The 16,556-nt window shown below is 49.4% G+C and overlaps 1 protein-coding gene across 1 annotated transcript in view; it reads right to left on the bottom strand.

The window, feature by feature from the left end:
* Nucleotides 1-5,122: 5,122 nt before the first annotated feature.
* Nucleotides 5,123-16,556, bottom strand: part of IPO13 (importin 13) — a 32,926-nt gene continuing 21,492 nt past the window's right edge. The window contains exons 18-20 of the mRNA XM_036755305.1: nt 6,093-6,182; nt 5,672-5,853; nt 5,123-5,271 (exon numbers count right to left, since the gene is read on the bottom strand). Coding sequence (XP_036611200.1) covers nt 5,175-5,271; nt 5,672-5,853; nt 6,093-6,182 — 369 coding nt within the window. The 3' untranslated portion in view covers nt 5,123-5,174. The remainder of the gene's footprint in view (nt 5,272-5,671; nt 5,854-6,092; nt 6,183-16,556) is intronic.

The following is a 16,556-nucleotide window of genomic DNA, read 5'->3' on the forward strand; positions in this document are numbered from 1 at the left end:
CAAACAGTTGAGAAACAGAGGTGTTGAGGGGTAAGGAGGTGACTGGACTGAGCCCATCCAGTGACCACAGCTTTGCTGGACTGGTCCCTATCTCAGGGGCACCAAAGCCCACTTGGATGAGCTAGGTCTCAGCAGTTAGAGGTATCAGGCATGGAGTCCCAAGCTTTATAGTGGGGGCGGGGGGCAGGGGCGGGTGGGGTAGTAGAGGGAGAGGGAGGGAGCAGGACGGTGTCAAAAGTAGACCATTTACCCCTCTTCTCAACTTGTGGTTTCCTGTCCAGGGCACCACCATCCTGCCAGTCCCCCAGATTCATGGCCATACTAATACCCTCTACTTCTTACTCTCCCTCACCCAGCACAACAAAGCACTTGTCAGATCCTACTGGCTTCACTGTCATAGCCAACATCCAGCCCCTTCTCTCCTCTCTACATGGCCACTGCCTTCGTTCAGGCCCTCACTACTAAATCCTTAAACTATGGTGGTAGCTGCCTGCTGGTTGGCCTCCCTGTCCCAAGTCTCTCCCCAGGCCAGGCTATTCTCTCTTCAGCTGTCAATTTAATCTTCCTTTAGGAACACCACTTTAAGCAAGGTCTATCCATATCAACCTCCTAGCCAACCAACCCTAGGGGCTCTCTATCACTTCTATGACCAGATAAAAATCCAGTCAGCCCTCAAAGCTCTTCATGTCTCAGACTCCTCCTACCTTCCTAGTCTTAGACCTTACTCTCTACCCACCTGCTCCCACACTCTGATCCAGTGGCCCTGGCCTCCTTGCTGCTCCTCACACAAGACTCTGGTCATCTTCTCTAGCCGTCCCCCATGCCTGAAATGCTTTGCCCCCTCATCTCTTCCTCTTGGCCTCCTTCAAGTCCCAGCAAAAATAGCACCTCCTAAGAGAACCTGACATCCCTTCCTTCTAATGCCTTCCCTCTAGCCATTATCTCCAATTTATCCTGTATAAAGCTTGTTTGCCCAATTGTTTGCAGGTTGCCCCCTCCCCCCCACCAGGTTACGAGCTTCTCAAGGACAACTACTGTCTTTGGCCTTTTATTCCCATCCGTTACCGTGGTGCCTCGAACAGAGGAGGCACACAATACCTTGCTCAATAAACTCTAGTTCCCTCTAGAACCTTGCTCCCTCTAGGATCCAATGCAAATTCTTCTTTTGGGGATTTGTGGCCTTCTTCATCTTCCAGTTCTCACACATGATTCCATTTGGTGAATTCAGTAGTCCAGCCAAACTGGCCTTTGGGGCTCTTCTTTCCTCCCTGGGCTCCAGAAACACTTCCTCCCTGGCCTGGAGATTCCCCGGGTTCCTGGCTTATTCACTGGTTTCTCAGGCAGGGCCCTTCCATGAGGAGCTGAAGCTTCTAAATGCCATTGTCTGGGTTCTGCTGCTTAGTCCTGGGCTGGATAAAGGCGCTCACTCACTGGCATCCCTCTTCGGAGCTCCCAGTCATTGCTCAATCGGATACTCTTTTTAGCTCATTGCCAGAGGGAATGTGGGGGAGTTAGGTTTCACTGTGACCATTCTTGGGGCCATCTTAATTGGAAGCTGCCCCTCATTCCTACCCCACTTGCCTTTCCAGCCTCATATCTCCCCCTACCCCATTCTATGGTCCAGCCAAGCCTGCCTTTGTGCTGTACATACAAGGAGCTACCTTCAGAGATGAGGGCTCCAGCAGCTGGAGGTGGGAGGGCTGGGAAGAGCTTCCTGCATGAGGTGGCATTTGAGCTAACTGACACATGTGAGAAAGGAGAGCATTCCAGGAGGTGTGGGGGGAGAAGGGAGTGGGCAAAGGCATGAAGAAGGGACAGAGCAATGGGAAGGTAGAAAAGGGCCAGATTGGGAAGGGAAGGGCTCTGAATGCCAACCAAAAGATTTCTTATCTGATGCTGGAGGGAATAGGGAGCCATTGGAGTTTAAAGCGTGTGTGCAATTGTGCAGGGCAGGGTGGGGGGGGGGAGGGGGAAGATGAGGAAGGTAGTGCCACGGGCCAGACATTTACCCTAGGAAAATCAAGGCAGCATGTTTTATTGGAAAGGATACTCCAGAGGCAGGGAGACCAATAGGCATCTCAGTAGTCCAGGAATGGATGGCGAGGGCCTTGGGGGTGGGGCAGGGGGAGCAGGCCAGAAGAGATGAGATGTAGTGAGCATGTAACAACCTGGATGTGTGGCATGTGAGTGAGAGATCACTAAAGTTCCCACCCCAGGTGGCTGAGGGTACACATCCTTGATCCCAAGCCATCGTCTCCTCCAGCACTTTGTCCCCTCTATCAGCCCCTCTCTCTAATTTGAAGTCTATTGGCTCTTCCCCTGCTGCCTACAAACACACCCATGCCTTCCCTCCCCTTAAAACCAACCCCCTCGCTGAACTGTCCCATCCCTGCCAGCTGCCGCCCTCTATCTGGCCTCCCCTCCACAGCTGAATGCCTTGAGAAACCCTAAATGTCTCTAACACCTGCTGCTCCTAATTCTTTCCTCTCTCTTCTTTAATCTCCAGTCTGGCTTCTGACCTCATTATGCAACTGAAACCGCTCCCTCCAAAATTACGGATTGTTACTGGCCCAGTGAAATGGTCTTTTCTCAGTATTCCTCCTTCTTGAGCTCTGCAGCCTCAGACACGGTCTCTTCTCCTTCGCATCCTCATCTCTGTTCTTCTGTGACACTGCTCTCTCGGCTCCCTTCCTGCATCTTCATTCTGTCCACTTCCTGTAGGGGTCCCCCAAGGCTCTGGCCTGGGCTCCCTTACCTATGCCATCTCATTTGGTGATCTCCTCCGCTCCCATGGCTTCAATTATCTTGCAGAGTATTCCCAGATCAACCTATCCAGTCCTAACCTCCAGACACACATCACCAACTGCCTTTTAGACACGTCAAACTGGATGTTCCACAGGCGTCTGAAACCCAACATGTCCAAAACTGAACTCATCACCTCCCCTTCTCTTTTCCAAAGGTCCCTACTGCTGTCAAAGGCATCCTCCTGGTCACCCAGGCTTAACCTTGGTATGAACCTTGACTTTCTCTACCCACCCCACATACCTAATATATTGCCAAGTCCTTTCAATATTTACCTGTCCTAGGTGCCCCCTTCTCTCCTTGGGCACTGGACGACATCACCTCACACCCAGGCTACTGCTTTATCCTGTTTGGGGGGAGGCTGCTTGCCTCAAGTCTCTCCCCACTCCACTTCATCCTCCTCTCAAATGGCAAATCAATCTGGCCCTGCTTCACTTTCACTCCTCAGCTTCCCTGCCTTCTTTTAAGATGGCTTAAATTCCACCTTCTACACGAGGTCTTTCTGTCCACCCAACCATATGCCTTGGTGAGTGTCATCCCTCTGGAAGCTTCCTTCCATAGACCTGTCCACACCTTGTTTTTACGCATTCTTTGCATGCTGTCTCCTCCCATTAAAATCTGAGCTCCTTAGAGGCAGGCACCATGCAACTTGCCCTTTTTTTTGTATCCCCAGCACTAAAGCACAAATGCTGGTTGGATGATTGGTGCTCTGGGAATTTTGGAGGAGGAACAGATTTTGCGAGAAGATAATCAGTTCTGTTTTGGGCAGGCTGAGATTGAGATGCCCATGGGACCCTGGGTAGTAAAAGGAGCATGGATTCAGAGCTGGAAGGGACCTCAGAGGACCGTCACTTAACAGGTAAGGAAATGAGGCTCCGAGAAGTGACAGGCTCTGAGTCAAACAGTGTGTTTGAGGTAGGCTCTTATGCCAAGTCCAGAATTCTGGCTGCTGTTACTCTACAGTGGTATCCACAAATCCAGAAGGCATTTGCATAAAGATGACCATCAAACACATGGGAGCTGATGAGATCCCCCAGGGACATTGTAAAGGAGAAGATAGGGGGGCCCAGGCAGAGCCTGGGAGGACACCTAGATTAGTAGGCACGAAATGGATGGAGGAAGACTAGGAAAGTCACTGTGGGAAAAAGTGAGGGAAAGGTCTTCAGGAGATGCTGAACTCTGGTGTCAGAAGCTGCAGAGAGCTCAAGAAAAATGAAGACAGAAAAGGCCGTTAGATTCATCAATTAAGATACATGAAGAGAGCCATTTCAGTTGAGTGATGGGGTCGAAGGTCAGTCTGCAGACAGATGCTGGCTGCTGCGAACAGGAGGCTTTCTCAAGGAGGGAGAGGACAATGGCTCAAGGGAATGGCGAGGTCTAGTAAGCTTTTTAAAGTTGGAGAGACTTGGGCATATTCAAGGCAGCAGGAAAGTTAATACAAGGAGATTCAAGATTAGAGTGGGGGTGGTGGGGAGGAGGGACAAGTTTTTGGAGAATACATGGAAGGGTGGGATCAAGGCTGCAGAGAGAGAAAGGAGAAAGGCTGTCTCTTTTTGTGAGATGGACGTGAGGGAAGAGTGTGTGGGGGAATGTCAGAGCATCCTGGGATGAGAAAGGTGGGGGTGGGGCTCTTGATTGGGGTGGGTAGGTGAAGTATGGGTCACGAGAGTGATATAGGAGGCCTGAGAAGACAGGTCTAGAACATGTACTGTGCAGAGTGGGACAGGAAACGGTTAGGGAGGAAAGGGATGTCTGCCTTGCTAAAGAATAAGGGCCCAGTGCAGACAAGATGATAATTCTGTAGCAGCCCCAATGTGTAGTTTCATGATTTGCTGGAGCACCCTAGAGGCAGATGGTGGGAGCTGACTGACAGTTCAAGGCTGGAGACTGGCAAGGCCTATGAGGTATTGAGAGAGGGCAGCAAGGGACTTAAGGGGACAGTGTGGACATCAGGATGGAAGGGAGGGCAGTGCCAGGGTGAGGGGTGGAGCTGGAGGTCAAAGGGAGAGAGCTTTCAGGGTCTGCCTTAGAGCCTCAAGGATCTGGACAGGGGATAAATATGGACCATGGGACCCTCCAGGGAGGAGAGGCTGTTTTCCCGCAGCAGACTGGGAGCTCCTCTTTGTCTCCCCAGGGCCACAAGGCACTCAATCACAACTGAACTGAAGCGGGGTGTTAAACCCCCCTCCTCAGATCTGCAACAGAATCCCCTACCCCCATCATGGGGCCACCTGGCCCTCCCCATGCTCACAAAGCAGCCCCGGCCTCCCTCCATCAGGCCTCAGAGGGCCCCACAGTAGCACAAAGCAGGAGGACAGAGTTGAGTAGGGGGTTTGGGGTTTATTCTATAGAAACTCGGCCTTAGCCAGCCCTCAGTAGTCAGCAGTGTAGTCGGTACCATGAAGACCCCGGCACAGTAGTGTGAACTCCTTCACCATCTCCTTCACTCGACGTTTGTTCACCCGCTCTCTACAAAGGCAGAGAGAAGAGAAAGGGGGCACAGCATTAACTCCATTCACTCCCATGTCAAGACCTACTGCCAAGAGAAGTGCCCAGGTCAGGGAAAAGACAGAGGTGGAAATGCTCAAGGCATGTTGGTGAGCTGGGCCCAGTTTGGCTAGCACACAGCACATATGGAGGATGGAATAGGTCAGACAACAAACATTTATTAAGCACCTACTATGTGCCAGGCACTGAGCTAAGCTCTGGGGATACAAAAACCAAGTCTCTGCTCTAGAGGAGCTCCCAGGTGAATAATGTGATGAGGCTGGTGAGGTCTGGGGGGTACCAGGCTGTGGGAGGCCTTGAAGGCCAGGGCAGAGGCTTTCTGTCATCCCCAGCAGGTCCCTGCCCCCTCCTGCCCAATCACCTGAGGACCTGCTGGCTGAAGGTATCCTTCTGTTCAGCACTGAGCCGGGGTGAGGGGAAACCTGGCGGCTGCATCACCTCCTTGATCCACACACTGAGGCAGCTAAAGCAGTGTTTGTTGAGGGCAAAGAGGACATCCGCAAAGGAATCCATGAGGCTGCGGGAGGCCTGACCGCCGATGGCCTAGGTGGAAGGGAGCCAAGGTGGCTGGAGTCAGGAAGGCAGGTGGGCAGAGAAGCCCCATCTCTCCCACCCTCAATGGCCAGTGTGCCCCCAGAAAGCCCATGCCCTGGCCTCCAGAGGGCCAACCTTAGCTCTCTGATACCTGCACATAAAGTGTGTTTATCTGCCTAATCCCACAGTTCCTTCTGCTTCCAGCCCTCCTTCTTCCTTCATGACAGCATGGCCCCTGCCCCACTCACCTCTAGCACAGCCTGCAGCAGCACTCTGCCATCCTCCTGGACCACCTGCCCAATGGGTGGGATCTCCCCACAACGGGGCAGCAACTCTGTCTGCAGCAGGGACAGGACACAGGCAACTCAGGCCCCTAGGATCAGGCACAGCAGTGCTCCCTGCCTCCCCTGCCAGACATCTGAAGCAGGTCCTTCATTCCTCATCTCACATGTGACCTGCTGGGAGGCAGGGCCTGGCCAGGAGAATCTTGCCCCCAACCCCCTCACTGGGACCAGGACTTGGCCACCCCAGGGAATGATCTGACCTGACCTTCTCATGTGAAGCGAGAAGAAATGTGAGGAAGGCGGGGTCTCAAGTGTCCTGAGATGTGACCCCACTGCCTCTGGGCCCAGCAGAACAGAGCCCTGCCTCATGCATCTGTGTCCCTGCCCCAGGCCAGAGTCGAGTCCTCTGGGAAGTGCCAGGATCTATCTGCCAGGACTCTCCCTGAAAGGTACTTATAAACAAGGCTAAGGAAGGGGAAGGAAGAAGGGGAGGCTGCTGAGAGGAGGAGGAGGAGGAGGGAGGAGCAGGCAGGCTGGCTGGAGGCCCAATCACCAGTGAAAGGAAGGAGAAGTGCCCAGTCATCAGACACAAACCCCACTCTAGGCCTAAGAGACAGACAGCTGCCATGAGACGTAGCCCCAACATCAATGGAGGATCAGAATGTTGGGGAACCGTCCCTGCCTTCAAGAAGCTTCCTTCCCAGCGAGGAGAGAAGGAAAGGGATGCTTGTGGGCCCACACAATGCAATGCTATCTCTGCCAGTGCCAAGGCACAACTCTGGGTGTGCAGCCTGCAGACCAGCTCCCCTGGTCTTCTGTGGGGTGGGGGGCAGGGAGGCAAAGCTCCGAGGGCCTCTGCTCTGGAAGCACTCATTATACCCCATAGGCGAGAGGGCCCCCAGTGAGGAATGACCTCAAGACCTTCATTGGAGAAGGAATCCCATCACAAAGCTGGGGCTGGGGGGGAGGTCAGGGTGAGAGCTGCACCCTCTGAGGAAGAAGCAACAGCTGCTCAAACTCCAAGAAAGGAGCATGGAGAGACACAAGGGCCTTGAAGAAAGGTCAGAAACTCTGCAGAGGGGCACATCCATTGGACCACAACAGCAAGGAGTGAATCTGTCTTCCCAAGTACTAGGGACAAGATGGACCAACATTATCCATGCAGGCAGGAAGACAAGGCCTGGGAGTGATTCTCACATCCTCCTGAATTGAATCAAGAAGGCCTCAGAGTAAACATGGAGGGTGAAGGAGAAAAATGCCAAGTCAGCACAGAGTGTGCCAGGCAAGACACAAAATATAAAATGCCAGTGGAGAACATACAATCCAGACAGTTCTCACTTTACACAAACTTGCATTACACAAATCCAACACTGAAAGGAATCTGCATTCCAAATATATACCAGTGTTAACTTTACTGGACAGGACTGGCTCTCTCTCCCTGTTCCTACTCCTTGTGGGCACTCCATGGCCTCCCATACCCCCACCAAAAAAAAACCCTAACCTCCTCCAAGTGAAAGCAGAAGAACAGAAGTAGGGAGAGACCCCCACTGCTGCAGGTGGACTGGAAGCTTGGCTTGAGACCACTGGCACTGAGAGGAGGCCTTTGCCCCACTCCGCCCACATTCACCCGAGTCTGGCTCCCACACATCAGTCTTCTGTCTCTGCACTTGGGCACCATCTGTCCCCGGCCCCCGCCTGTCACCCATCCTCTCGGGTCTGGGTCTGCATCCACCCCTATGTGTCTGCCCTGCCCCATGTTCTTTCTCTTGGCTGGCCCTGGCCTCTCTCATCTCTGTCTCCTGCCCCAGGTGTCCTCAAACCGTGTGCTGTCCTCCTCCTTCCACCTCCAAGGTACACAGTCTCCTTCTTGCCTCTCTCCCTTCCCCCCATCCACAGGCAAATTTGTATTACATAAAAATGGCTTTATGTAGAGGTCGGTGGAACAGTCCACCTATGTAAAGCAAGAACTATCCATATCTAAGAACAAAGGTGACTTTGTGTCAGTTTAGTCTCACAGCTGTCACTGAGACGTGGAGTGGAGCTCAAGTCTAGAATGTGGCTATGGAAGTTCTGTCCTATTTTAAAAGGTCAGAATAAACCAAATGTGTGGTAGAATGCATTGTATGGCAAAGACATAAACTCATGAGAGGACATATACAAATGAGGTGGGAAGCACTGTGGAGAGCTTCTCGGTGAGGATCAACAGTGGGGGGAAGAGAATTCATGTGGTGGTAGTAGCTTACAGCCCAGCCAAGGGGAGGAAATGGATGAGCTCAGGAAACAGATTACAAACCCAACACACAGGCAGGAAGATGGGACTGGCTTTTCAGCTATGGGGATACTGGCTGATCTCTCTTCCTCCTAAGAACACGGTGGCTGATGAGTTCCTAATTGGCCTTAAGCACCCTAACTCTGACCAATAAGGGTGCACTAGTTGCTGAAATAGAAACCATACGATGCTTGGGAGAAAACTGCTCCCCACAACACACCAGTGACATTTCTAAAGGGCTTCAATGCTCTCAGAGCACTTAGCCCAAGTTCTCATTTGGGCCTCATGATAACCTTGTGAGTACACAGTATAGGTGTGATTATTCTCAAGCTTCCTTAGAAAGGAAAGTGGAGTTCTAAAAGTGACTGGCCACAACCATACAACAAGTGTCTAGGCTGGGATACAAACCATGGTCTTCCTGACTCCCAGGCAGTGTTCTGCCCAGTATCCCCTGGGCTTGTGACAGGAAAGAGAAAGGCCAGGCTTACTCTGATCAGAGAAAGGGTAGACAAGAGTGCATGACCTAAAGTCCAACAGGAGAATCAGTCAGAGGGATGAGGTCTATCAACCAAACTGGGGGCCATCAGGAGCAGCCCCAACATACAAAGAGCAGTGACGGACACTAAGAAACCCACAAGCGAGAATCCAAGAAAGGAGCTGACAACATGGCCCATGAGCCCACTGACGAACCACAAAGGCCCCGAGGACTTGTAACAAGCCAGGTGAACTCCAGCTCCTTATTCAAAGACTCGAATTGAACTCTCCAGGCATTACTTAGTCTTGGTGGGAGGAGACTCAGGCTTCAAACAGGACTCTGGAAAGAAGGGCAGACCACAAGCAAAAGGAACAGGAAAGCCAAGAAGGGAACGAGGGACGGTGGTGGTGGAGCATTGTTGGTGGAATGTACTCATGGGAAGAAAAGAGGAAGGAAGCCCAAATCCATGGTTTCACTGACACAGGGTGCTCCCAATGAGGAAACTCTTTTAACCAATGCAGGTCAGGACCTGCCCTACAACTCAGTCTTAGAGAGTGATCTGGGGCACTGAAAGGGTCACTGACTTCCTCAGTTTCACACATACTGGAGGAAAGATTTGAACCCTTATCTTCCTGACTCCAAGGGCAGCTCCATCCAGACTCATATATGAAGAACTATGAAGGAACAAGAGACTCATACTCACATAAGAAAATCTGGGAGATAAGAACGCAGCAGAGTTGGGGGTGGGGTGCATAGTAAGAGAGAGAAGGAGGGAAAAGGCAGTAAAGCATCATGAACAGCATTTGGGAGAAGGTGCACAGAGAGAGAAATACAAGTAATTTTTTTGGAGTTGGCTACAGACCATCTGGGCAGAAAGAAGAAAGAGATAAGGAATTCAGGAAACATGAGAAGCCTGGCACAGGGGCAAGACAGTGATAGGGGACTTCAATTATCCAGATACCTGCTGGAGGGCGCGCTCTCTCCCTTCTATTTCTGTTTTCTCTTCCTCCCTACCACCCTCTTCTCTCTGTCTCTCCTCTCTTTCTCTCTCTCTGCTGACAGGCAGCTAAGAACTTACTGACTGGCTTTACTGATAATTCCATCTTTCAAAAGCTGGAAAGGCCAACAGGGGGAAATCCTATTTTGGAGCTGTCTCTCACCAACATGGAAAAACTGGCTGCTTGGGTGGGGATAATGGGAACATTCTGAGGGAGTGTTCACTCCATTATGGGATTTGTTAAAGAAAAAAAACAGGAACAAAGGGGCATGGTGTTACCAGGTCTCAAACTATATCATAAAGAGGGACTTCTCCAAACTATTTTGGAACTGGTTACAAAGTAGAAAAGAGAACAGTGGAACACATTAGACAAACAGGACTGAGAAGTCAGCAAATCCAGAAACTTAAAATTGTGAAACCAGAGAAACAATTCTGATGTAGAAGAAAAGTCCTCTCAAGAGACCATGGGAACAGGACAGTGGAATGAAGACAGTCCTGGAAACAGTGGTAGGTAGGGCTCAAATCCCAGCTTTGAGTAGCCAGTTCACCAGCCTGGGCCTCAGTTCCCTCAGCTGTAAAATTAAAGGGCTGGATGCCAAGGTCCTTTCCAGTCCTGGCTCTAGGACCCACTGACTTTATGATCTTTTATAGGCAGATGGAACTTAACAGACTACCTAAGAGCTTACAAAGACATGTATTTCCCCAAGGTGGGAAGAGAGGCAGGTAATGGAGGATGAGAGGACAAATCTGTAAACGAGTCTTCTAGGAACAGCGTCAGGAGGGTGGGATTCCTGCATACTCTGGCTGGATGGGGCAGGGCTGGCAACAGAGAGAAGGCAGACCTGCTTTGCTCTGGGCTGCTTTTTTTCTGCCAAGCTGAACAACTTTGCAGCAGATAAGCAGAACAAAAATGGCAGATGAGAAGTTGAAACCAAAGAGAAGGAGAGGGATGATAAGAGAAAACCCAGGGGCCCTGGACAAATCCAGGTCACCAGGGTGGATGAACTGGATTCTTAGGTACTATAAGAAATACAAATGGGATTGCTGTCAGAGGTCTTTGAATGATCACAGGATTTGGGGGTTGGATGGGAACTCAGATGTCAGCCAAACCTGTACACAAAACCCTTCTACAACATACCCAAAGAGCAGCCATCCAGTCTCCCTGAAGACCTCTAGGGAGAGGGGATCCACTGCCTCCCCAGGCAGCCCCTGTGGAGAACAGGAGAAGCACTAGAGGATTGGAGCAGGGCAAATGTCCCAACTTTCAAAAAGGGGGAAGAAAATGGAGTCTATAAACTATAGGCCAGTGAGTATGGATTGAATTCCTACAAAAATCCTAGAACATATCATTAAAAGGGCTGGTTAGTAGGCATCTGGAAAAGGAGGCAGACTTGGTAAGATAAAACCCAGGCCTTGAGTATGGCTCAGAAGCAGGCTAAGCATAGAAAGGATTTAGAAATGGTTGTCTGGCCAGGTCCAGAGATGAATTATTAATGATGGATTTAAGGTTTCACATCGGGCGGGTGAGTGAAGGTGAAGGGTAGGGCCCTGTGAGAATATTGCCGGGGCGCTTCACCTCAAATCCAGCACAGCTAGGGTTTAGCTGCCCCAGGGCAGAATCAGACAGTGGGTTCAAGTTTTTGTTTCTAGAAGCTCAGGGTCATTGAAAATGCCACACTATTTCTAGCCTTGATCCTCCAACACTGTCCATCCAGATGCAGTACGTGGCCTGGACATCCACTGGGAATGGATGGGAAGGAACCCATTCTTTGTTCTTCCTGCACAGCCATTCAGGCTAAACTGCTTACACGGGTTCCAGCTTTTGTTCAGGAGGCACCAGTCAAACACCAAGAGCATGTGGCCAGGGAGGGAGCTGGGCCACCCCCACGACAAGCAGTGACTCAAGAGGAGGGGGAGGCATTGTTCTTTGTTACCATACTTGGAGGTGGCAATTAGTGCTATTAAAGTTTGTGCCCATTACATCTCTTGAGGAATCTCATGTGATCGTGGCATGTTTCTAGGAGACATTGCCAGGCAAGATTCCTTTTAGGTGGCCTTTCCCTTAACTAAATTTAATGATCTTGCCTTCTCTAGAGGTGCTCCCTGCCCTTGGGGGACTGCAAAGATATGGTCTGCTGTGGAACACTGTGCACCACCTAGTAGCTTGCCCCTAATATGGGTAAAGTCTATTGCCCTAGGGTGTGGAGACCAGATGTGGAGGAGTTGTGCAAGTCCTTAGGATTGCCTTTTTTCAGGAACAGAAGAGCTTTGCTCTCCCGCCTTCAGGTACTCTAACAGATGGATCTCAGGTAGCTACTCCGTTGATCTCTGCTTGCTATACTTCCTTGCAGAGCACACTGGAGACCTCAAAGCCAGGCTTCCTGGGTCACTGACACAGACTTTGGGGCACAAATCTCAAAGTGATCCTTGCCATCTCCTGCTCACTGGTCCACCGGTTCTGGCATCTCAAGCCAAGACGTTCCCTTTCAACTCCTGCTGATATTTTATGAGAAAGTACTGCTTATAATCTAGGATCCTCCTTTGACAAGATTTTGCAAAATGAGTTATTATTCTAAAAGAGGACTGCCCTTGGCTACCATGTTTTGCTGCTCAGAAGATCGAGGGTTTGCTGACTCAAGCACTTTCTGGGATGTTCTGGCCTCCTCTGAGCAGGGACTGCATTATATTGGTTAAACTTTCACAGGCAATAGAGATTGTCCATGTCAATGTCTGTTACCTTATCCATTCTTGGTTTTTTCCCCCTAACAATACCTGAATTGGATCTGTGACTTCATCAATGTGAACATTCTCTCTAATGATGCAGATAGAAACCTATCCAGCGCAATTCTTGCTCATGCCCACCCAAAGTCCTGGGGAAATAGTGGGTGTCTTCTTTCCTTTCTCTTGTGTTGTAAGGATACAGTGGGAAACACTTCCTGTCCATTAGTTTATCCTTCATACTGGCCATGTGGCCAGCCCCATTAAAAAAAAAATCTATCATGATTTCTTTGATGAAATCCTTCACTGTGTCAAGATTGTTTTAAAATGTTGGGTTGCAGCTGGTTTTGTTGCCTGCTGATGTTTGTTCTTTGAATCTGGTGTTGATTTTGACCTTTAAAAAATAAATGCTCTGACAGGATCCTGCCTTGTTGTTGTTTGTCCTTTGTTCTTGAAGAGGACCTTGACATCAGGGAGGTGATACCATGACATGAAAGTGAATTGGATTTAAATGAGGGAGGGCTGTGCAGTCACCAGCCTCACTTTCTCCTCTGGAGCCATTTGGGTCCAGTGACAAGATATAGATGCAAATGATTCAGAAAGGATGACCATAGCAATCAGTCCTTTCCAATCAAGATAATAATCTACCCCATGTTTGTGATGGGATTCCACGTTCACCACATCCAGAGCTTCCTCCTTCTACTCTCAAGGAAAACATTAGCAATTGATAAGTGTGAGGCTTCTCTAAATTCTTCACTGGTCCTGAACAGGGGATCAGCATATTGCTTGCTCCCTATCACCACTTCCAGACCCACCAATCCCTGCCACTGCCATTCTGGAACCTCTCCTCCTTGGAGGTTTCCTTTATCCAGCTCCTGTCTTACCCACCAGCCCGTCCTATTCTAAGGAACTTCAATGTAATGGTTCTAGTCCCTCAAACACCCATGATCTCCCAGTTCTTTATTCTCAAACCCCTGACCTACTTACTTCTCAGCCATACTGGAATGGTCATGGCCTAGCTCTTATCATCACCCATGAGTGTTCCACTTCCAAAATCAAGATTCTAAAATTCCTTTACTCAACGCTGACATCTCATCATTCCATCTCTGCATGTACCTTACTCCTAAAACTATTCTTCCTCACCATGACCTTAATCCTAACATCTGACTCAGCCTAACCTTTCAGTTCCCTCCCAGGCCATTACCCTTGCTCTGGCCTCACTTTCCTTAATCTTAAACCTAGAGTAATCAGGTCAATATTACACTGTTCCCTGCTCTCATGTCCCACAAGACTCTGCCCTGACACCGATCTGATCTTGCCAAACACCAGCCCTCCTTGGTTTTGACTCTGCACTATTTGGGTGGGTCCCCTAATCATAGCCCAGCTTTCACGCCTTCCTTACTGATTCTCTAACACACTGCATAACAGCTATCTCTGAAGCTTCCCACAACACCCACTACCCCTATCTACACAGCAAAGAACCTCAGGTCCCCCTTTCTTCAATCTCTCCCTATCCACTGATTCCTTTCCTGTTTGTGCATAAACATACCCAGGTTCTCCTGATCTTTATGATACAAGACCCTATTAATCTCTCCCCATTTTCCTTTCTTAGCCAAATTCCTAGAAAAATCCATCTCTATTGCCGCCTCCATTTCCCATTCTCCCACTGACTTCTCAGTTCTCTGTGACCTGGCTTGTGCTTTCATCACTTCACTCCCACTGCTCTGTACAAAGTGAACAAGAATCCAATGCTTTGTGTGCTTGTGCTGGATCATCGTCCACACTGCCCTAACTGTGAATGTTCCCCAAGGGTTCTTCCCTGGAACCTCTTCTCTTTTCATACTCTTTCCTGGTGTTCTCATCACCTCCCAAGGGTTCAATTACTAACTCTATGCTGATGACTCCTAAGTCTACAGATCCAGCCCGTCTCTCTTGAGGTTCAGTCCCATATCAACAACTGCTTCTTGGACATTTCCCAGTGGATGTCCTGTAGGCATCTCAACTCATCAAATCCAAAATAGAACTCACTACCCTTTTCCCCAAGCCCAGGCCTCTTCCAGACCTCTCTTTTTCTGTGGAGGGCACCATCACCCTCCTAGTCATTCAGGCTCGTGACCTCAGTGTCTTTCTCAACCCCTCTCACACTTACTCATCTATCCATTCTGTTTCTATGTCCACAATATTTTTCTTACCATTCCCCTTTCTTCATTCACAGGGCCATTGATCCAGACCAAGCCCTCAATACCCCTCTCCTGAACTACTGCAAAAGTCTTCTAATCGGTCTCCCCAACTCTGTCTCTTTACTTCAATACATCCTTCCCCAGCCCCCACCCGCAGCCAAGGCAATTTTCCTAAGGGGTTTTGTTCTACCAAGTCATGCCACTCCTCACCCCCATGCAACCAGTGACCCCCTATTACCTCTAGGACCAAATGCAAACTCCTTCCATTGGCATTCAAAATTCCTTACAACTTCACTCCCATTTACCTTTCCAGCTTAATTCTATGTAACTCCCCTTCACACACATCGCAGTCCAGCCAAACTGCTCTTGTTGCTGATCTTCCCCTGAGACCCTCCATCATTTCCAGTCTCCATGCTTTGTGCAGACTGTCCCTCGCCTCCACCTCCTACAACCTCTGGTTTCCATCTAAGCTCAGCTTAGATGCCATCTCATATAAGTCCTTCTTCATGCTCCCATCTGCTGGTTGCTGTCCTCTCTCTCTAGGAATGCCCTTGGATTTACTTTGGTAACTTATTATGCACGTACTGCCTCAAGGGCAGGGGCTGTTTCCTGTTTTTTTTTATTTGGTTGAGTCAGTCCTGACATAGCATGTACTTGCCCTTCTCCAAGCTGGCTACCCTCCTCTGGACAGGCTCCAGCTAGCTGATCCACGTGCTTCCTATGCTTGGTGGCCAGAACTGAACAAAGCGCTCTGGATGTCACCCGAGGGAATGGAGCACAGAAGAACTGGCCCCTCCTCCTTCTTGGGCCCTCTGCCCCTATGAAGGCAGCCCAAGATGGCATCCACTGCTGATTCACTGAGCTTGCAGTCCAAAGATCTTTTTCAGACAGCCCATTGAGGTGTGCCTTTTCCTGATGATGATGCTGTGAAGATGGCTTTTTTTTTTTAAACTAAGACGTGAGACTTTATACTTATTCCTATTAAATTTCATCTTTTGAAAAAATTTCAACTTAGGACAGTCAGTCCAAAGTCTGTCAAAATCATCTTGGACTAACCTGTCAACCAGTACATTAATGCTCTTTCCCAACAGCTTTCTGTCATCTGAATATGTGATGACCTGTTAGCCATCTCAGCCTTTATCCAAGTCTCTGATAAAAAATGTTAAACAGCAACAGGGCCTAGCACAGATGCCTCGGGCACTCAACAGGAGACCTCCTGCCATGCTGACATCAGACTACCAAAGACTACTTAGGTCTGGCCATTCAACTGGTTTCAAATCCATCTAATAGTATTGAATTCTAGTCCACATCCCATAAGAATAATATGAGAAACTTTGCCTAATGATCTGTTAAAACCTCAGTAAGCAGCATTAATGGCATTCTCTAGCTCTTCCAAGCTGGCTAGGTTGTCCAATAGGGGCAGTTATTCTGTATGACTGACACATGATGGCTTTGGTGATTGCTGTTTACCAACCATCCCTTTAATAATACGGTCTAGAATTTTTGCACAAATCAAAGTCAGACTCACTGGCTTATAGTTAGTGGATTTCGTTCTCTTCAGTTTTTTCCTCTCCCGTTCTCCACAATCTTTCAAATATCAGCCATCATATCCACCATTTCTTTCAACACTGGAAGACATAGTTTCTCTGGCCTAGGTGATGAATTCTTCAAAGATTATTAGGTCCTTTGCTAACTACGTCCTTCATTAACCTTACTTATCCTGCTGCCTCTAGTCCAAAGACCATCCTCCTTGGCAAAGAAAGGTGAAGCAAAATTTTGACAGTGTCTT

This window comes from Trichosurus vulpecula, chromosome 4 (genome assembly GCF_011100635.1).
Source record: "Trichosurus vulpecula isolate mTriVul1 chromosome 4, mTriVul1.pri, whole genome shotgun sequence".
In the NCBI taxonomy this organism is placed as follows: Eukaryota; Metazoa; Chordata; class Mammalia; order Diprotodontia; family Phalangeridae; genus Trichosurus; species Trichosurus vulpecula.